The 22,775-nt window shown below is 37.2% G+C and overlaps 1 protein-coding gene across 4 annotated transcripts in view; it reads right to left on the reverse strand.

The window, feature by feature from the left end:
• Positions 1–331: 331 nt before the first annotated feature.
• MEIKIN (meiotic kinetochore factor) overlaps positions 332–22,775 on the reverse strand; it is an 80,429-nt gene continuing 57,985 nt past the window's right edge. For 3 of the 4 annotated variants that reach the window (XM_023254922.2, XM_045058682.1, XM_019831716.3), the window contains 3 exons: positions 19,707–19,826; positions 10,021–10,144; positions 332–744 (listed from right to left, as the gene is read on the reverse strand). In XM_023254922.2, coding sequence (XP_023110690.1) covers positions 713–744; positions 10,021–10,144; positions 19,707–19,826 — 276 coding nt within the window. In that variant the 3' untranslated portion in view covers positions 332–712. The remainder of the gene's footprint in view (positions 745–10,020; positions 10,145–19,706; positions 19,827–22,775) is intronic. The other variant, XM_023254917.2, reaches the window with a different exon arrangement.

A 22,775-nucleotide genomic window follows, 5' to 3' on the forward strand; every position in this document is an offset into this window, starting at 1 on the left:
AAACCATTAAGAATTACAATTTCACCAACAGTTATACAACTGATGTTCTCTGACAACAGAGCTGCTGCTTTTTAGGAAGGGCGGTGTAAAGACGCCACAACAAGTAATATCACACATACACAAACAGAAAAAATCCTACAGATAGTATTAGCTAAAGGTTTGAGGATGAGGTAGTATATCAAATACTTAGTGTATGATTGATTGTACATATTATACATTCCCTGCTTCAGCAAACTTGAGTATAGAGTTTCTTTCAGTCAGACCTGGAATTAGGTCTCTCACTCATGTGGTTTCAATTAAGTTCTGTTAAAAATAGCTTGTAATATAAGCATTTTCATTTTTAGTGCTTCAACAACTTTAATACTTTTAATTCATACAGAGGACAAACTTTGGGAAAAACACAAAGGAAGTTACACAGTATTCTGGTACTTGGCTTTTTATAAACAGCTAAAATACCTAGTTAGTGTACAGTCTTTTAAGATATTTATTCTTATTTTACAATACAAATACACATATTTAAGAAGATACAGAAGAATGTCTCTTTACAGACTAAATTATAAGAATCTTGGTAGAATTTAAACACCAGGATATATCACAAATAGAGAATTTTGATTTTTGAATTACATATAATTTCAGGCAGATATTCTGCTTTATGGACTTTGGCTTCACATTCATGCATATCTTCAAAGTGGTGAAAATTCAGCCACAGCTGCTACATCCTGCCATTTGTTTTTATTATAATATCTGGAGAAAAAATACAATAATAGATTATTCCATATATCACAAGAAGGTGACCAATAATTATTAATAACCAGTCTCTGGGGGCATGAGCTCTTGACACCCAACCAATATAGTTTCACTCTGTCCCTTATTAAACAAATCCAGAGGCCATTTAAAAATAAAAATAAAAATAAAAAGAGGAATAGCTAGCACACTCCTTCCTGGACATGCTGAGGTTACTCTCTGAAGTCAGACAATGACATTCCACTGGGAAGTCCAGCAAAGATGGCTGACAGTAGCAACACAAGGCCTCTAACTCGAGCCATATAACCTGGAGGAGTCGATCCAGCTGTGCTCCTCATCCCTGTCTTCCTCAGCAACCACCCAGCAAGAAGATCCTCACATGTCCCTACCCACCCTTCCTTTGTGTTCTACTCCTCTATGCTGTAGCTAAACCCAGGTTCTTCCTAATACAGGATTTTGGGATTCATAATCTATCCTCTGATCCCTACTAAAGACTCGGAGTATCAGTTCTCAGAGTCCAATCTCAACTCCAGCCGAATGTAACTACTTTCAGTTCCTTAACTACCTGATGATACTTTAAGCCCCTGTGCTTCTATTTATCATGGTGCCTCTGCCTAGAAAGCCTATACTCAGAATGCCTCTGAGGGCTTCAGATCATCCTTCAAAGCATCTCCCTATGTATCCCAACACAGTCCTACATATGTGAAAGTACCTATTGGACTTGTTTTACCTATGTGACTTCCTTTATGAGATTACAAATTTCATAAAGACAACTATGTCTTTATCTCAATATTACCAACCACTAAGTTCATCTAACATATGACATCCAGTCAATCAACTTATTGAATAAATGAACCAATTAACTGCAGAACTTCATCTTTTTTGACATCGAATCAACAAGAAAAAAAGTGTCTGTTTAAATATAATACAGAAGCCCAATGTATAAAACAAAGAGAAGCAAAACTGTTATGTATAGATGAGCTGAAAAACTCAGAGCCCTATCTACTCTACCTCACATGCCTTATTTGACAGCTACCCAAACTAATGAAAACCAAGAAAGCTAAGTTCTAATTCTGATTCTGCCAGTAGCTGTGTGAATATGAACAAGTCACTTATTCATCTGGCTAAGTCATTTTTATTACATGTAACATAAGCAAAATAGACCAGATCATTAAAAGGCTATCAAATTTTAGTGCTTACTGGAATCATTTTGAGAGTTCTTCAAATTGTGGATTTCTATACCATATCTCTAGAGAATGTAATTTTCCAGGTCTGAAGTAATTCTGGTGTAGGTGGTCAGAGGACCACCCATCAAGAAACCTTGGACTGGATGTTACTGAAGGCCTCTTTCACATGGATGTACCATTCTCAAACTTCTATTTACCCATACCACCTCATCTATCACTTCTCTTTTGGATTCCTCTTGTGGTTCACTTTCACCACTTTTTTTCCCCTCTAATCAGCATTATTAATGATCAAACATCATAATGAGCAGGGGTCCTAGACCATCAAAAGTAAGCTTCATACTGCAGTCCTGATTAGATAACTGCCAAACTAGCTAAAACGTTAAATGCCAGGACTAAAAATAGGCCGTTACATGTTCAAAATAACACGATCACTAGTTAGCTTGGGGCTTTGCTATTTTTATTAAAGGAAAGGCACAGACAAATGGCCAGAAGTTGAAAGGGAATTACTTAAATGAAGAGGCTGCCAAATGAGGTGAGAGTCTAGAAAGAAGCCAGGAGGTGGCATAATTGGTCAGCATACATCAAGGGGTCTCTCTGAATCACATTAAAAATTTCAGTCTAAACACTTGGAAGAACTTCCCAGACACATTTTAGTATTGATTTGTTGCATACTTAAGCCCAGAATTGTGATATTATCTCATGTCAGAGACTAATATGCACAGCCATAAAATTAAAAGACGTTTCTCTATTTTTATTTTATTAAAAAATTTTTTTAAGGTTTATTTATTTTTGAGAGACAGAGAGAATCCCAAATCCTAAGCAGGCTCCACACTATCAGCCCCAATGTGAGGCTCAAATTCATGAACCATGAGATCATGACCTGAGCCAAAATCAAGAGTAGGATGCTTAACCAACTGAGCCACCCAGGTGTCTCTCTCTGTTTTTATTTTTTAACTTTTTTTGTTACACCCAAAAAAATGTACATATATGTACTACAAAGCTTGATGGGTTTTCACAAACTTACCATATCTATGTAACCAGCATTCAGATAATGAAACAGAACACTACTAGCACCCTAGAATTTCCTCTCATAATGCTTTCTAGTTAATAGTCACTCCCTAATGAGGACATCCACTATAGTGATTTTCATCATAGTTTAGTTTTACCTAGCTTGGTACTAAATATAAGTAATGTGAAATGTACTCTATTGTGTCTGGCTCCTTATGTCATCAATATTGTTGCATGTAACTGCACATTGTTGATGCTCACTGCTACACAGCACTCCCAATGAAAATGAATGTAACACAGTATTGATCCATTCTACTGCTGGTGGGCACTTGGATTATTTCCTGTTTGGGTCTATTATCCAAGTGCTTCTATGAACATTCTAGTATACATCTGTTGATGAACATATATATACACATTATAGTTGGATATACTCTTGGAAGTGGGGCTCCATGGTCCAGGGAAATGGAATTGCAGGGTATCTTTTCATCTCAGTGAAATTTCTAGGGGCCTAGTGATATGAGAAATATACCTCCTAAAATAAATTGTAAGTTATTGCTCCTCCTACAACCAAAAACTGTTAAGTTGTTGCATCTGGCCCCTCCTACTGGGTCTTTTCAGATTTTGGAGTCAACACATACCTCATTTGAGTATACTACTTCAACCCATTTACCAAGTACCTAAAGGCTACTGGTTTTGAGGAAGCCTTAGAATAGGAGAAGGTTCTACAACAGGTCCAGGCTACTGAGCAAGATGCTCTGACACTTGTACCAAAACATCTAGCAGATCCAGTGGTGCATGAAATGTCAGTGAGAAATATACATGTTTTATTGGATCCTGTAGGTGAATCACAGCACACAGGTCCTTAGGATTTTGGAACACATCTCTGGCATCTCCTGTGAACAACTACTATTTTTTTTTGACAAACAGCTTTTGGTCTGCTACTGGGCCTTAGTAGTGACTCAATACTTAACCACGGAACACCAAGTTACAAAGAGAGCTAAGCTGCCCATCACGAATTATGCACAGTCTGATGCACCAAGCTATAATGTTGGCTGTGCAGAGCATCACTACACTATCAAAGAGAAATGGCATATACGAAACTGAGCTTGAGCCTGAAAGGCACAAGTAAGTTAGATGAGGAAGTGGCCCAAATGCCTATGGTCCACACTACTGCTATACTATCTTCTCTCTCCCCGCCTGTACTTTTGGCATCATGAAGAATTCTCTCTACAATCAGCTTACTGAAGAAAAAAAAAAACGCCTCAGACTTGGTTTACAGATATGCAGGCACAACCTAAAAGCTCCTTTCTGTGGCATCCTTGAAGAAAATTGGTGAAGGTATATTCTCCCAGTGGGCAGAAAGAACTTCAAGAAATATATCTCAATGTTCCCTTTGTTAAAAGGAAAAATGGCCAGATATGTGGTTATATACTGATTCATGGATTGTGGCCAATAGTTTGGCTGGACAGTTAGGGACTTGGAAGGGACATGACTGGAAAATTAATAACAAGAAAATTTAGAGAAGAAGCATATAGATAGACTTACCTGAATGGGCAAAAATGTGAAGATATCTGTGTTCCCTGTGACTACTAACCCAAGGATGATCTCAGCAGACAAAGACTTTAGTAATCAAGTAGATAAGAAGACCCATTCTGTAGATACCAGTTAGCCTCTTTCCCCAGCCACCTCCATCACCAACTGATAAACTAATGAACAAAGGGGCCATGGTGGTAGGGACAGTGGTTATACATGGGCTCAGCAGTCCACTAAAGCCAACCTGGCTACCATCACTGATGAATATTCAATTTATTAGTAGGAGAGACCAACACCTAATTCCCAATAAGGAACCATTCCCTGGAGTGATCAGCCAGCTACCAGGTGGCAGGATGATTACCTCGCACCACTTTCATCATGGAAGGGACAGCATTTTACTCTTACTGGAATAGACACTTACTTTAGATATGGATTTGCCTTTCATGCATGCAATGCTTCTGCCAAAACCACCATCCAAGGACTTAGAAAATGCTTTATCCACCTTCATGGTATCCCAAAGAACATTGCTTCTCATCAAGGAACTGGCTTCACAGCAAAAGAAATGTGGCAAAAGGCCCAAGTTCATATAATTCACTGATATTTCCATGTTCCCCACAATTTTGAAGCAGCTGACTTGACAGAATAGTAGAATGGCCTTTTGAAGACTTAGTTAGAGTACCAATTAGGCAGCAATATCTTGCAGGGCTGGGACAAGGTTCTCCAGAATGTTGTATACGTTCTGAATCAGCATCAAATATATGGTACTATTTCTCCCACAGCCAGGATTCACAGGCCCAGGAATCAAGAAATGGAGGTGGAACTGAGATCACTCAATATAACCACTCGTAACCCACTAGCAAAAATTTTTTACTTCCTGTTCCCATGACTTTATGTTCAGCTGTCCTAGAGGTCTTAGTTCCAAAGGAAGGGATGCGTCCACCAACAGACACAACAATGATTCTATTGAACTGGAAGTTAAGACTGCCACTTGGCTGCTTTGGGCTCCTCAGGCCTCTGAATCAACAGACAAAGAAGAGAATTACTGTGCTGGTGGGGTGACTGATCTGACTACCAAGGCGAAACTTCCTCCACAATGGAGGCAAGGAAGAGTATGTCCAGAATACAAGAGATTCCTTAAGGCATCTCTTAGTATTACCATGCCCTGTGATTAAGGTCAGTGGAAAATTATGACAACCCAATCCAAGCAGGACTAATGGCCTAGACCCTACTTAAATGAGGTATGTATCACCCTACGAGTTTAAGAACTATAACCAGCTGAGGTGCTTGCTGAGGAAGAAAAAATATGAAATGGGTAGTGGAGGAAGGTAGTTATAAATACCAGTTATGTCCACATGACTAGTTTAAGCAAGTATCTTTGTTTTATTCCCCCTCTTATTCCCATATCATCTAACATAAAATGTCTTAATAATAAATTCACTTTGTATCATAGCACTTGAGTTACAGGGTATCAAGAAGAGCAAACCCCCCCCCCCCCACCAAGGATTTTGGATCCTCTTCTGGGAAAGGAATTAGCACATTTTGGATTGTATGTAGGACAGGTACATTATGTTAGGCAGAAGTATGACTTTGTTACTGTCTTTATTTACAGATTAAATATGATTTAAGGAGATGTGTATGAACACATACTTGACATGAAGTAGACTGTGATGGTTTGTTGTATGTGTCAATTTGGTTAGGCTATATTACCCAATTAAACTAAATAATAATCTTGGTATTGCTGTGAAGATAATTTGTAGATAAGTTTAATATCTATAATAACAGACTAATCTGATAAGAGATTATCCTTGATAATTGGGCCTCACCAATCAGTTGAAAGGCCTTAAGAGCAAAACCGAGGTTTCCCTGAGAAAGAAGAAATACTTCCTAAGGACTGCATCATCAGTTCCCACCCAAGAGTTTCCAGTCTGCCCTATAGTTTTCAGCCAGACCCTACAACTGCATAAGTCAATTCTTTGAAATACCTCTCCATATATATATATATATATATATATATATATATATATATATATATATATACACACACATCTAGGTCTACGTGTATACTTATAACCTACTAGTTCTGCTTCTTTGGGAAAAACCTGACTGATATGTCATCTACTATTCCCTACCACCATGCTAATGTCATCAGAGACAGAGATAGAAAAAAGCCTATTATGGGGTCTTGTCTTTGAAAACCTCATAACCTGAAGAATATGAAAAGTCAGCACTGTGAATTATGTGAGGTAGTAATATATTACTAAGCGTCAAATGAGTAGCACTGAATTAAAAAAAAGAAAAAGACTTCTGTGGATTTAGGGAGTGCTCAGAGCAGACTGTGTAGCAGAAATGGGGACAAGGATCAAAAGCAAGCAGTTTAGTTGGATTGAGGTTTTACATAACCTATTAAATTTCAATTGCTTCATTGCCTGCTTACTCATAAAATGTCCCCAGGCTCCAATGATTAATCAGACATTCTGTCTGATATACAGTCAGGAGAATACAGAAAAACCTAAATTTGGAGTTAAAAAAAACCTCGAGAGATTGAATTCTTCTCTACCACCCAATAGCAGTAAAATCTTGGACAAAATGCATACTATTTTAAGTTCCATATTCTTTACATATAAAATGAGAATAATAATAAACATCTGTCTATTATAAAGCCATAGTAAGAAATAAATGAGATATAATACAAACTTAGCTCAGATCCTTTCACAGAGGAGGTGCTCAACCAATGGTAAGTGAATGTAAAAATATATGAAAAATATTTTCAGAAAGAATGCTACTAAAAGTGAAACCCTACTAGTAAACCAGATTCAACAATACATTAAAAGAATTATTCACCATGATCAAGTGGGATTTATTCCTGGGATGTAGGGCTGGTTCAATATCCACAAATCAATCAATGTGATACATCACATTAATAAAAGAAAGGATAAGAACCACATGATCCTCTCAATAGATGCAGAAAAAGCATTTGACAAAATACAGCATCCTTTCTTAATAAAAACCCTCAAGTAAGTAGGGATAGGAGGAACATACCTCAAGGTCATAAAGGCCATATATGAAGACCCATAGCTAATATCATCCTCACTAGGGAAAAACTGCGAGCCTTCCCCTAAGGTCAGGAAAATGACAGGGATGTCCACTCTCACCACTGTTACTCAACATAGTGTTGGAAGTTGTAGCCTCAGCAATCAGACAACACAAAGAAATAAAAGGCATCCAAATCATCAAGGAGGAAGTCAAACTTTCACTCTTTGCTGATGACATGATACTCTATGTGGAAAACCCAAAGACTCCACCAAAAAACTTCCAGAAATGATCCATGAATTCAGCAAAGTCACAGGATATAAAATCAATGTAGAGAATTTGGTTGCATTTCTACAAACCAACAATGAAGCAAAAGAAAGAGAAATCAAGGCATCAATTCCATTTACAACTGTACTAAAAACCAAAAAACCCCTAGGAGTAAACCTAACCAACGAGGTTAAAAATCTATACACTGAAAACTATAGAAAGCTTGTAAAAGAAATTGAAGAAGACACACAAAAAAATGGAAAAACATTACATGCTCATGGATTGGAAGAACAAATATTGTCAAAATGTCAGTACTACCCAAAGCAAACTACATATTCAATGCAACCCCTATCAAAATTACACCAGCATTCTTCACAGAGCTAGAACAAACAATTCTAAAATTTGTATGGAAACAGAAAAGACCCCAAATAGCCAAAGCAATGTTGAAAAAGAAATCCAAAGCTGGAGGCATCACAACTCTGGACTTCAAGCTATATTACAAAGCTGTAATCATCAAGACAGTATGGTACTGGCACAAAAACAAACACATAGATCAGTTGAACAGGATAGAGAACCCAGAAATGGATCCACAAACATATAGCCAACTAATCTTCAACAAAGCAGGAAAGAATATCCAATGGAAAAAAGACAGTCTCATCAACAAATGGTACTGGGAAAACTGGACAGCAACATGCATAAGAATAAACCTGGACCACTTTCTTACACTATACACAAAAATAAATTCAAAGTGGATGAAAGACCTAAGTGTGAGAAATGAAACCATCAAAATCCTAGAGGAGAAAACAGGCAGCAACCTCTCTGACCTCCACCAAGCAACTTCATACTAGATATGTTGCTAAAGGCAAGGGAAATAAAAGCAAACATGAACTACTGGGCCTTCATCAAGATAAGAAGCTTCTACACAGTGAAGGAAACAATCAGCAAAACTAAAAGGCAACCGATGGAATGGGAGAAGATATGTGCAAATGACATATCACATAAAGGGTTAGTATCCAAAATCTATAAAGAACTTACCAAGCTGAACACCCCAAAAACAAATAATCCAGTGAAGAAATGGGCAGAAGACGTGAATAGCCACTTTTCCAAAGAAGACATCCAGATGGCTAACAAACACATGAAAAGATGTTCAACATCACTCATCATCAGGGAAATACAAATAAAAACCACAACAAGATACCACTTCACACCTGTCAGAATGGCTAAAATTAACAACTCAGGCAACAACAGATGTTGGCAATGCAGAGATGTGGAGAAAGAAGAACGCTTTTGCACTGCTGGTGGTAATGCAAACTGGTTCAGCCACTGTGAAAGACAGTATGGAGGTTCCTCAAAAAATCCAGCAATTGCACTAGTAGGTATTTATCCAAAGGATACAAAAATGCTGATTCAAAGGCGCACATGCACCCCAATGTTTATAGCAGCGCTATCAACAATAGCCAAAGTATAGAAAGAACCCAAACGTCTATCAACTGATGAATGCATAAAGATGTGGTATGTATTATACATATACAATGTAATACTACTTGGCGATCACAAAGAGTGGAATCTTGTCACTTGCAATTACGTGGATGGAATCAGAGCGTATTATGCTAAAAAAATAAGTCAGTCAGAGAAAGACAAATAGTGTATGATTTCACTCATATATGGAATTTAGGAAACAAAACAGATGAATATAGGGGAAGAGAAGCAAAAATAAGATAAAGACAGAGAGGGAGGCAACCCATAAGAGACTCTTAAGTAAAGAGAACAAACTGAGGTTACTGGCGGAGTGTTTGGTGGAGAATGGGCTAAGTGGGTGATGGACATTAAGGAGGGAACTTATTGGGAGAAGCAGTGGGTGTTATATGTAAGTGATGAATCAGTAAATTCTATTCCTGAAATCATTATTACACTACATATTAACTAACTTGGATTTAAATTAAAAATGAATAAATAAATAAAAGTGAAACCCAATAACACTAAATTTCAAATAGTTGAAAACAGTATCCTAGATATATTTAACTCAGTGGCATAAGCTAATTTTTCAAAAGATTAAGTATTTGACATTAAAAATTTTTTCTGGTCAGGTTCTGACACCGAACCAAACTTTTTATAATTTCACCATTTTCACTTTGTACAAGAGCTCTAAGAATACAATTTATAAGCAGACTTCCTGTGTGCATAAGGAATTTACCATGAAAGAATGTTTTATATCACCCAAAAAGTAGGCTCTGCATTCATACTATAGTACCTTGGGGAATATCTTTAGGTGGAGAATATTTCTTCTTCTTTACAACAACACCTTTACTTTTCACTTGTCTATTTCCTGGTGTTGCTCTAATAATACAACATATTTCTGATTTATTTGAAGGAAACTGAAAAAGAAAAAAGCAGGTAATGCATAATTCTTCCAGGTACTATATTCGTATGTTGTTTTATTTCAAAGGCAAATATTCTCAACATCCATATTTCATACATATTAACTATAGAAAGCATTTATGAAATGCTTACTCCACTCCAGACACTAATGAATCGGTTTGAAAACATTTCCTTATTTAATAATCACCAGAAGCAGATAAGGCAGATTATATTTAACACTATTTGAAAACGAGAAACTTCAGTTAAAAGAATTTGGGTAACTTATTTAAGGACACAGAGAGAGTAATGATAGAGTTAAGATTCAAGCATTTCAAAGTGTGAGAGCAAGTCTATATAATTTACTGAATTAAAACACAAATTTAATTTAATTCTGAGCCAAACACTAGATTTCCTTGATTTCTCAACTCAATGAATTTTGACAGCTGCCCATCAAACAGACAAGACAGGCTCTAGATTAAAGTAACACACCTTACTTCTTAGAACTCAGAAGTAGAGATATGTATTTATCAAGGGCTCCTTACATTTTAGGTAAAGCTGATACAGAAACATCTTCTGCTGTAAAATTCATATCATCCTCTGTAGTGGATATCTGCTATTTTCCTGCCTAGCATCTTTTCCATTTTTCGGACTCTAAACAGTACCAGAGTTTTCTTGGAAGAATCTACTCATTCTCTTAGGCTGCACACCACCCTTTCCTTATGGCTCAGGTGGAACTGATAGTACTTCTGGGTACCAAGATGGCTGTAGGACCCAACCTAGCTGATCAACATATGTCATGCCCTGGGGGCACAGTGACTGGCTGAGACAAGAACATTGTAAATGGGCCAGCAGGAAGAAGGAATTGCTGAACTTGAGACTCTGGCACTAAGCCAAAATCCTTGAGGGGACTAAAGGGGTCCTAGATTGATACTCAATCCTTGCTATAGCTGTTGTAGTAGAAACAGATATAAATCCTCTTAGGGATACACACACACATATATATATATATATATATATATATATATATATATATATATCACACACATATATATATATATATATATATATATATATATATATATATACACATATAATGGATGGGATCCATTGATAGGATTTTTATCAACTAAGAGCAAGGAAATAAATGATCAGGGTCAGTATCAGAGTTGTTCTTCAAGATTCAGCTCAGAATAGTTCCAAGCAGAAATAAGAGACAAAATATATTTGACCATATCCTCTAATTTTATTATAGCAATAATGAAATACCAAACTCATGACAAATCAAGCTACCATATATAAGACTGTACAGTATCAAACAATGGGGTTAAACCTATAGAACATCAGATATCAGAACTGCCAAATCAGAATAGAATAACAATGTATGAAATTATTAAAGAATTAACAATAGAAATCTCATAGATGAGCAAGCAACAAGAGACTACAGGAGTGAAAAGTAGATTTGAGAAAGAAACAACTAGAATGTCTTGAAATGAAAAATAAAATTTTTGAAATGCAAAATTCAATGGAGGTCTTAAGGAGCAAAATAGACACAACTGAAGAATTAATGTTTATTTATTTTTGAGAGAGAGAGAGAATCCCAAGCAGGCCTTTCATTATCATTTCAGAGCCCAACGCAGGGCTTGAATCCATGCACCATGAGATCATGACCTGAACCAAAATCAAGAGTTGGATGCTTAACTGACTGGGCCACATAGGTACCCCAACAAATAAATGAGAAATATTAAATAGACTTTTAAAGATATGGAGGACAGAAAGATGCCTAACTTATGCCAGTTACCATTCCAGAGAGAATAAACAGATAATAGCTGAGAAATTTCCCAAACTGATGAAAGACATGAGTACACACATTCAGGAAGCCTAAAATTCTAAGCAACATTACAATAAAAAAAACAAAAGCAAACACAATACTAATCTTTTTAAGTATACATCCCAGTGAAATTATAGTACACCCACAATAAGAAGTACTTTATAAAGTCCGGAAAGTTTAACTTTAAAAAGTCCCCAAGACCACCACAGGCTTAATGATTTGCCAAAAGGAATCACAAGATTCAGAAAAGCTGGTATATTCACAGTTATGGTTTATGATACAATAGAATACAAATTAAAATCCACAAAAGGAAAAGGCATATAGGGGGAGTCCAGGAGAAAAAGTATACAGAGCTCACAACAGGATGATAAGCTTCCAGTTGTCTCTCCTAGTTAAGTCACATGGATGGTGTTTAATTTTCCCAAGTGCAAAGTGTTGCCAACATCAGAAGCCCAGTAAACTTTGACTCAGATCCCAGTCTCCCAGAGGTCAAACTGATACAGAGGTAGCCCAAAGCCTCAGGTATCAAAAACAGGTATTTACCATAAATCACATTGTTAGCATAAACTATCTGGCATGGATACTCAAAGGGGTCATAACTCTTACAAAGGACTCTTTAAATCTCAATAGTAAAAAACCCAACACAATTAAAAAACAGGCCAAAGGCTTTTCTAGACAGTACACCAAAGATATATAGATGGCGGGGCGCCTGGGTGGCTCAGTCGGTTAAGCGGCTGACTTCGGCTCGGGTCATAATCTCACGGTCTGTGAGTTTGAGCCCCGCGTCGGGCTCTGTGCTGACAGCTCAGAGCCTGGAGCCTGTTTCGGATTCTGTCTCCCTCTCTCTGACCCTCCCCCGTTCATGCTCTGTCTCTCTCTGTCTCAAAAATAAATAAATGTTAAAAAAAATTAAAAAAAAAAAGATATATAGATGGCAAGTAAGCATTTTAAATGATGTTCCACATGACATTTTCTCATCAAGGAGTGCAAATTAAAACAACGAGATACTACTACACACCTATTAGAATGGCCAATATCGGGACACCTGGGTGGCTCAGTCGGTTGAGTATCCGACTTTGGCTCAGATCATGATCTTGAGGTTCAGGAGTTCAAACCCCACATTGAGCTCTGTGCTGACAGGTCAGAGCCTGGAGCCTGCTTTGGATTCTGTGTCTACCTCTGTCTCTGTCCCTTCCCTGCTCATGTGCTCTCTCTCTCTCTCTCTCTCAAAAATAAATATTTTTAAAAAAGAGAAAAGAAAACAAGAAAGATTCCTATTAATGACCTCACCTTCTACCTTAAAAAAGTAAGAAAAGAAAACCAAATCCAAAGTAAGCAGACAAAAGAAAATAACATGAGAGGAGAAATCAATAAAATAGAAAATAGAAAAATAGAGAAAAATCAATAAACCAAACTTCTAGCCATATTAATGAGGAAAGAAAAAAAATAAGACACAAATTATCAATATCAGGAATGAAAAAGGCTATATCACTACAGATACCAACATATTAAAAGGATAACAAGGGAACACTATAAAGAACACTTGACAATAAATTTGACAACTTCTAAAAAATAGACAAATTCCTTGAAATACACAAACTACCAAAGTTCACTCAAGAAGAAATAGGTAAGTTGAATAACCCTAAAGAGATTTTTTTTAAATGTTTATTTTTGAGAGAGAGAAAGAGTGAGAGAATACGCATGTGTGAGCACATACATGGCAAAGAGAGAGGGAGACAGAGGATCTGAAGCTGGCTCCAGGCTGAGAGCTGAGATCCAGATGTGGGGCTGGAATGTAGGAACCATGAGATCATGACCCAAGCCAAAGTCGGATGCTCAACCAACTGAGCCACCAGGCCCTAAAGAGATTTTTAACGGTAGCTTATTTCATTAAAAAAAAAAAAAAAAAAAGAACTCCAGGTCTAGATGACTTCACTAGTGAACGCTACTAAACATTGAAGGCAGAAATACTAGTTCTTTTCCAGAAAACTGAAGATGAAGAAGTACTTTCCAACTTGTTCTATGAGGTTAGCATTACTCTGATGCCAAACTCAGACACAGACATCAATCAATCAATCAATCAATCAATAAATGAAACTAAAGACCTTCACCAACACTGATGGAAAAATTCTAAAAACATTTTCACAAATTAAATATATCAATATATAAAAATAAACATATACCAGGGGCACCTGGGTGGCTCAGTCAGTTGAGCAGCCAACTTTGGCTTGGGTCATGATCTCACAGTTCATGGGTTCAAGCCCCACATCAGGCTCTATGCTGACAGCTCAGAGCCTGGAGCCTCCTTCCATTCTATGTCTCCCTCTCTCTCTGCCCTTCCCCTGCTTGCGCTCTGTCTCTCTCTAAAATCAATATATTATACTCAATTCATAATCATCAACTCATCATATTAACAAATAAAAAAGAAAAATTCTATTATCATCTTAATAACTAAAAAAAGTACATTTGGCAAAAATCCAGCATCCATTCCTGACAAAAACTCTTAAGTACATTAGGAAAAGGTGGGAACTTCCTCAACATAGGAAAAACTTATAGCTAAGATCATATTTAATGGTGAACTACTGAGTATTTTCCCTCAAAGTACAGAAACAAGGCAAGGATATCTGCTCTCCTCACTGCTCTCCCAGCATTGTACAGGAAAATCTAGCTAGTGAAATTAGTCAAGAAAAAAAAAGGCATCTGGATTAAAAAGGAAGAGGTAAACCTTTTTTTCCACAGACAATATAACTGCCCAAGGCCCAGTGGAATCTTGGGGGTATGGAGGACTACTAGAACTAATAATTAAGTTTAGCAAGTTTACAATATACTTATGAATAGAATGTTTCTGTTCCCACAAAATTCATATGGTGAGGGGCGCCTGGGTGGCTCAGTTGGTTAAACACCTGACTCTTGACTTCAGCTCAGGTCATGATCTCACAGCCATGAGATCAAGCTCCATATTGAGCTCCACACTGAGCATGGAACCTGCTTGGGAGTCTCTCTCTCCCTTCCTGGCCCTCCCCAACTCATACACATGCAATCTCTCTCTCTCCCCACACAAATAAATAAACATTAAAAAATATTAAATAAATAAATAATTAAAGAAATTTCATATGTTGAAGCCCTAACTCCCAATGAGACTATATTTGGAGATAGGCTCTGTGAGAGGGTGATAACGGTTAACTGAATTAATAAGGGTGAGGTACTAATCTGAGAGTGCTGGTGCCCTTTTAAGAAGGGGAAGCAATACCAGAGCTCTTTTTTCTTTGTGCAAAGAGAGAAAACGCCAAGTGAAATCACAGCAAGAAGGTACACATTTACAAGACAGAAGAAAGCCCTTGGGGGAACTGAATAGGTCAACAGCCTGGTCTTGGACTTGCCAAGCTCCATCCCTGTGAGAAAATAAATTTTCTGTTGTGGAAGCCACCCAGTCTATAGTATTTGATTATGGCAACCCAAACAGATTAATATGATGATCAATATACACACAAAAAAGTATTTTTATATGCTAGCATTAATAGTCAGATATTGAAATTAAGAATACCATTTATAATAGTATCAAGAATATAAAATACTGTCGTCAGGTGGGAAATGATGACATCAAGTGGGAATAATGACCCAAAGAGTGAAAACTACAGAATGTTTCAGAGAGAAATTAAAGACTCAAAAAATGGATAGCTATACATTTTTCTTGGGTTGGAAGACTCTATAACGTCATGATGTCAATTATGCCCAAATTAATCTGTAGATTAATTCAATCCTAAATCAAAATTTCATCAGGATTTTTTTTCTTTTGGTAGAAAACAACAAGCTGATTCTAAAATTCATATAGAAATGCAAAGGACCTAGAATAGCCTAAACAATTGAAAAAGAAGAACAAAGTTAGAGGGCTAATACTACCTAATTTCAAGAATTGTTATAGTGCCACATTATTTAATACTATGTGGTACTTGTACAAAGCTAGACAAAAGATCAATAGAACAGAGTATCTGAAGCTGGCTCCCTGCTGAGAGCTGGGAGCCAGATGTGAGGCTCACTATGTTACACAACTAAAACTAATGTAACATTGTATGTCAACCATACTTAAAAAAAAAAAAAGACTATTATAATAGGGTATTGCAATAGGGGAGAGAGACTGGACTTAAATCCAAATACAGCAAATACAGCAAGGGATTTACAGCTAACAAGCCGAATGGGGGAAGTCAGCAGTTGGAAAATTACTATGAAGAGACATCAAGGGTAAGGAGATTTTCGTAAAGATTTTCTGTGATACTGTGATTTTTAATAAGAAATATAGATTTGGTTTTTCCCCCCATTGCTGACACAGAGCTCCTAAAACCTTTGTATTTCCCTAAGTGATAACAACAATAAAACTGTTTTTGTTAATGCGATGAAACTTTAAGAATGCACTTAAGAATGGGGGCTGCTTGCCAGGGGAATCGACCCTGGATTAGAGGGTTGGAATTTCTAGGCCCACCCCATAACCTAGGTAGGGGAGAGGGACTAGAGGTTTACTCAGTTGTCAACGGCCAATGATTTAGTCAACCATACCTACAGAATGAAGCTGTTACCAGCTAAACTCCAAGACCTGACCTCTACTGCTCACCTGCTTGTACCCACCAACCTTTGTCCCACATTTTCCCTGAAGCTCTTCTTTCCCATTTATCTCTTAACAGAGGCAAAGAACCAAGGGGCATAGCCTGGAAGAAGACCTTCTAGGGCCAGACCACCCAGATCAGTTTGAGCATAACCACCCTGCCCCTGATTCACGCTTGTACAGATGAACTATGGAATGACCCAAGCTGTGAATGGCAGTTACCTTTACCTCATTATAACACTAAAATCTCTGCCCAAGGAGGAGCACAAGCCTCATTTACATAATTATATGATATATGTACAAGCTTGTTTCCTTAAGTCGCATGCACCACCTTGTGTCTGCCTCCACATATGATGACAAAACTCCTTTACCTAAATATTCATCCTAACCCTAAATAAAAGGAAACCATTCACCGTTTCTGGGGAGTCATGGCTTTGGAAGTTATTCCCCATGATCTCCTTATTTGCTGCAAATAAAGTTTCCTTTGTGTGACAACTCTACCTGGTATAGTTTCTACATGTGACTTACCAAGGAATAAACTCATGTTAGTTTAGTTACATAGCGTCCATAAAACCCCAAAAGGACAGGGTTCAGAGAGTATCTGGGTTCATGAACATATGGAGATTCATGGACAGTGGTGCCCTAGAAGAAAGCATGGAAGCTCCTTGCCCTTTCCCCATATAATGCCCTATGCATTTCTTCCATGTGGCTATTCCTGAATTATACTCTTTCAAAATAAACCAATAATCCAGTAAGTAAAATGTTTCTCCAAGTTCTGTGAGCTACTCCAGTAAATTAATAGAATCCAAGGAGGGGGTCATGGGAACCTCTGATTTAAAGTCAGTTGATGAGCAGCAGAGATAACAATCTAGGCTTCCAAGTGGGATCTGAAGTGGAGGGTGGTCTTGTGGAATTAAGCCTTTTACCTGTGGAATCCAATATCTTTGGGAAGTGTCAGAACTGAGTTGAATTCTAGGACACCCAGCTGCTGAGAGGAATATTGCTTGTTGGAAGTGTGGGGAGCCCCACTACACACACACACTTTGAAAATGGGTCCAGGAACCTAATTAGACCCAATAGGCTAGGGTGCCAAAGGCAGGCCAGGGGGATCAGATATCAAGGGTGGGAGATTCTCTGTAAACTGAGAAAATTCTTGCTAAAACTACATTCAGGATAGACACAGAAGCCCAAGGTCAAGGTCTAGTTAAGAAGAGGGCTCAGAGAAGCCTAACTAAAGTGTGATCAAGAAGAGAATCTTTGTCAATACAAATACTTGTATGTGAATGTTCCCAGCAGCGAACCAATCCAAATGCGTGAGTGAATGGATAAACCTCTATATACCACACAATGGAATACCAAGTGGTGGGTGAATGGATAAACCTCTGTATACCACACAATGGAATACTACTTATCACTAAAAGGGGACAAACTATCAATGCACTCAACAACATGAATGAATTTCAAAATAATTATGCTAAGTAAAAGATGCCAGATCAAAAATTCTCCAATCTCTCACTTGAGTAATCCCCAAACTCCAGAAAAATGTAAACCAATCTATAATTACCATAACTAGATCAGTAGTTTCTTGGGGGGTAGGGGCAGGAAGGACAAGATTGGTAAACAGGAGGAGGAAACTTTTGGGTTGATAGATATTTTCACTATCTTGATTGTGGTGGTGGTTTCACAGTTGCATACATATGTGAAAACTTTCAAATTATACACTTTAAATAATGTGCAGTGTATTGAATGTCAATTATTCCTCAATAAAGACGCTTTAAAATTTATTTTATTTTTATTTTACTTTATTTTATGTTTATTTTATTTTGAGAGAGACAGAGCATGAGTTGGGGAGGAGCAGACAGAGAGGGAGACACAGAATCTAAAGCAGGCTTCAGACTCTGAGCTGTAAGCACAGAATCCAACACAGGGCTTGAACGCATGAACCATGAGATCATGACCTGAGCCAAAGTCAGATGCTTAACCGAGCCCAGGCACGCCTTTTTTATTTTAAAGAGAGAGCATGCAAGTGGGGGAGAGGGGCAGATGGAAAGAGAGAATCTTAAGCAGACTCTATACTTAGTGCGGAGCCTGACACAGGGCTCAATCACTGGGATCATGATCTGAGCTGAAATCAAAAGTCGGACACTTAACCAAATGAACCACCAGGCGCCCCATAAGATGTTTTTTTAAAAAGGTAAAAGTCTCCCGTTTCACCTGACCTCTCGATATAATGTGCTATAGTCTTGTGTTTCCCTACTTCTTCCATTCCAAGTTCCTATTTCAATTTATTTTTACTTCCCTTCAGCCTCTTACACTACATTTTCTTTCTCTCTCTCTCTCTCAGGAAACTATCTCTTTAACTGCCTCTGGTCTCAGCTTTTTATAATCTGTTCTCCATCCCTGGAGCCAGAAGGACATATGATATCATCCCTTGTTCACAATTATTGGCCCCTCTCAGGAAAAAGATCCAAATTGTTTAATATGGATTAAAGACTCTTTGAAATCTTGGCCCTTATTTACCTTTAGAATCTCATCACCAGCTTTCTCCCCACCATCTGGATTCCCATCCTCACCCCAGGGGCTCACTGAAAAGATCTGGCTACACTAAACCACTACATATCCCTAAAATTTTGCCTTTTTATTTCTTTCTCCCTGCCTCTTTCTCTTACACTGTCCTTCTGTCTGTCTGCTCCCATGCTTCTTCTCTCTGGCTCTTTCTCCCCCCACACCCCACTTTCTGTTCCCTCTTTTTCTGCTTATCCCCTATCTCTACTCCCACCCCCATGGCACTTAGCTTGATGACTTTTATGTTTTCTTTTATAATAAAGCATAATACTTCTGTGTATTCATCCTAACACAATGAAATTGGTGACCACAGTTTTAATTTATAGATGAAATAGGTGTTTTGGATCAAAGTAGGTTAATACTGTTTCCTCTAGTTGTTTAATAACCCCAAGTCTTGACAATGCAAAGTGTTCTGGCTGTGGCAGCCTAATATCTTTTATTTAGAATTGTAACTGATAGCTGCCTCCACATGTAGATGATGTTAGCCACAAATGAGCTACAGATTTCTTAGAGCATCTCATATACTAAGTACCTAATATGATAGTAATAATTTCTTTTAGTAATTGAAGGAAAAATTGAGAATACTAACCTCATTTGAAGAATTTTCTTGCAAACTTGACACTGGAAAAATTTCATTTGAATTAACATAAGTGCTGACATTTGGAAATAGTTCTTCAAAAGATGCTCTCTGCACTGAGGACAAATCAATCTATAAAAAATATATTACTCTTATAGAAGTGAAGTGCTGGAAAAGCAATTATTTTTACATACTTAAAGTTGAAATACTCTCTCATTAGAAGCATTTTCTTGTGAAAAAATATGGAGTTTCTTTCTAAGGTGATAAAAAGATTCTAAAATTGACTGTGGTGATGACTGAACATACCTGTGAATACACTAAAAAGCAGTGAATTTCACACTCTAAATAGGTGAACTGTATGGAATGTGAATTATATCTCAATAAAGCTGTTTTTAAAAAGCCCACAACAACTCTATGTAGAAAACCCTAAATACTCCACCAAAAAATTGCTAGAATACATGAATTCAGCAAAGTCACAGGATATAAAATCAATGTGCATTTCTATACACCAATAACAAAGCAGAAGAAAAAGAATTCAAGGAATCAATCCCATTTCCAATTGCATCAAAAACAATAAGATACCTAGGAATAAACCTAACTAAAGAGGTAAAAGATCTATATTCTGAAAACTATAGAACACTTATGAAAGAAATTAAAGAGGACACAAGGAAATGGAAAAGTAGCCCATGCTCAGGGACTGGAAGGACAAACATTGTTAAAATGTCTATACTACTCAAAGCAATCTACACATTGAATGAAATCCCTACCAAATTACCACCTGCATTTTTCAGAGAGCTAGAACAAATAATCCTAAAATTTGTATGGAACCACAAAAGACTCCAATCCTGAAAAAGAAAAACAAAACTGGAGGCATCACGATTCTAGATTTCAAGCTATATTACAAAGCTGTAGTCATCAAGACAGTATGTTACTGGCACAAAAACAGACATAGATCAGTAGAACAGAGTAGAAAACCTAGAAATGGACCTACAACTATATGGTCAACTCTTCTTCAACAAAGCAGGAAAGAATATCCGATGGAAAAAAGACAGTGTTTTCAACAAATGGTGTTGGGAAAACTGGATGGCAGCATGCAGAAGAATGAAACTGGACCGCTTTCTTATACCATACAGAAAAATCAATTCAAAATGGATCAAAGACCTAAATGTGAGAAAGGAAACCATTAAAATCCTAGAGGAGAAACACACACAGCAATCTCTGTGGCCTCGGTCACAGCAACTTCTTACTAGACACATTGCTGACGGCAATGGAAACAAAAGCAAACATCAACTATTGTGACCTCATCAAGATAAAAACCTTCTGCACAGTGTAGGAAACAATCAACAAAACTAAAAGGCAGCCTACAGAATGGGAGAAGATATTTGCAAGAATGGGAGAAGATATTTGCAAATGACATAGCTGAGAAAGGGTTAATATCCAAAATCTATAAAGAACTTACCAAACTCAACACCCAAAAACCAAACAGCTCAGTTAAGAAATGGACAGGAGACATGAATAGACATTTTTCCAAAGAAGACACCCAAATGGATAACAGACACATGAAAAGATGGTCAACATCATTCATCATCATGGAAATACAAATCAAAACCACAATGAGATACCATCTTACACCTGTCAGAACGGCTAAACTTAACACCACCAGAAACAACAAGTATTGGTGAGGATGCAAAGAAAGGAGAACCCTTAAAAAAAAAAAAAAAGAAAGGGGAACCCTTTTGCACTACTGGTGGGAATGCAAATTGGTGCAGCCAAAGAACAGTACAGAGGTTCCTCAAGAAATTAAAAATAGAACTACCCTACAATCCAGCAATTGTACTATTAGGTATTTGCCCAAAGGATACAAATATACAGATTTGAAGGGGTACATGCACCCCGATGTTTGTATCAGTATTATCAACAATAACCAAACCATGCAGAGAGTGCAAATGTCTATCAACTGATGAATGGATAAAGAATATTTGGTATATGTACCCAGTGGAATATTACTCAACCATCAAAAAGAATGAAATCTTGCCATTTGCAATGATGTGGATGGAGCTAGAATGTATTATGCTAAGAGAAATAAGTCAATCAGAAAAAGACAAATACCATATGATTTCACTCCTATGTAGAATCTAAAAAACAAAACAGATGAACATATAGGAAGGGGGGGTGAGAGAGAAGAGAGGGAAACAAACCATAAGAGACTTTTCATGACAGAGAACAAACTATGGATTCACGGAGGGAGGTGGGTAGGAGATGGGCTAGATAGACGATGGTTACTAAGGAGGGCACTTGTGATAAGCACTGGGTGTTATATGTAAGTGATCAATCACTGAATTCTATTCTTGAAACCAATATTGCACTGTATGTCAACTAAAATTTAAATTAAAAAAAATAAAAAGTAAAAAAAAAGATAAAAAGCCCACTACAAAAAAAGTGTTAAACATACAATTACTATGTGACTCAGCGATTCTACTTCCTCTTACAGGTATATACCCAATACAGTTGAAGACATATATTCACACAAAAACTTGCACATGAGTGTTCATAACAGTATTATTTTTCATAATGCTATCAAACTGACAAATTAGTAAACAAAATGTGGTATATCCTTGCTATGGGATATTATTCAGCCAGAAATAAGGAAGAAAGTACATGTTATAACATGGATGAACTTTGAAAACATTATGTTAACTGAAAGAAGGCAATTACAAAAGGCCACATATTCTATGATTCCAGTTATATAAAATAGCCAGAACAAGTAAACCTATAAAGAACCCTTTTCCTCAGCTTGAAAAACTGATCGATGGTTAATTCTCACACTCTATTCTACTAGGAGGGTGTTAAAGGTAACAATGTCAACATTGCTGGTGGTAAAAATGATGATAAGTTGTATCCAGACTAGGAAAGGCTATAAATGAATTATGAATAAATGATAAATATACTATATGTAAATAGCTCCTATGAAAAGCACCATACTTTGAATTTCCCTGACTCTTCATGTTTATTTATTTTTGAGACAAAGAGAGACAGAGTGAGAGTGGGAGGAGGGGGAGAGAGAGAGGCTCCAAGAATCTG

The sequence above is a fragment of the Felis catus genome, chromosome A1, assembly GCF_018350175.1.
Source record: "Felis catus isolate Fca126 chromosome A1, F.catus_Fca126_mat1.0, whole genome shotgun sequence".
Classification (NCBI taxonomy): Eukaryota; Metazoa; Chordata; class Mammalia; order Carnivora; family Felidae; genus Felis; species Felis catus.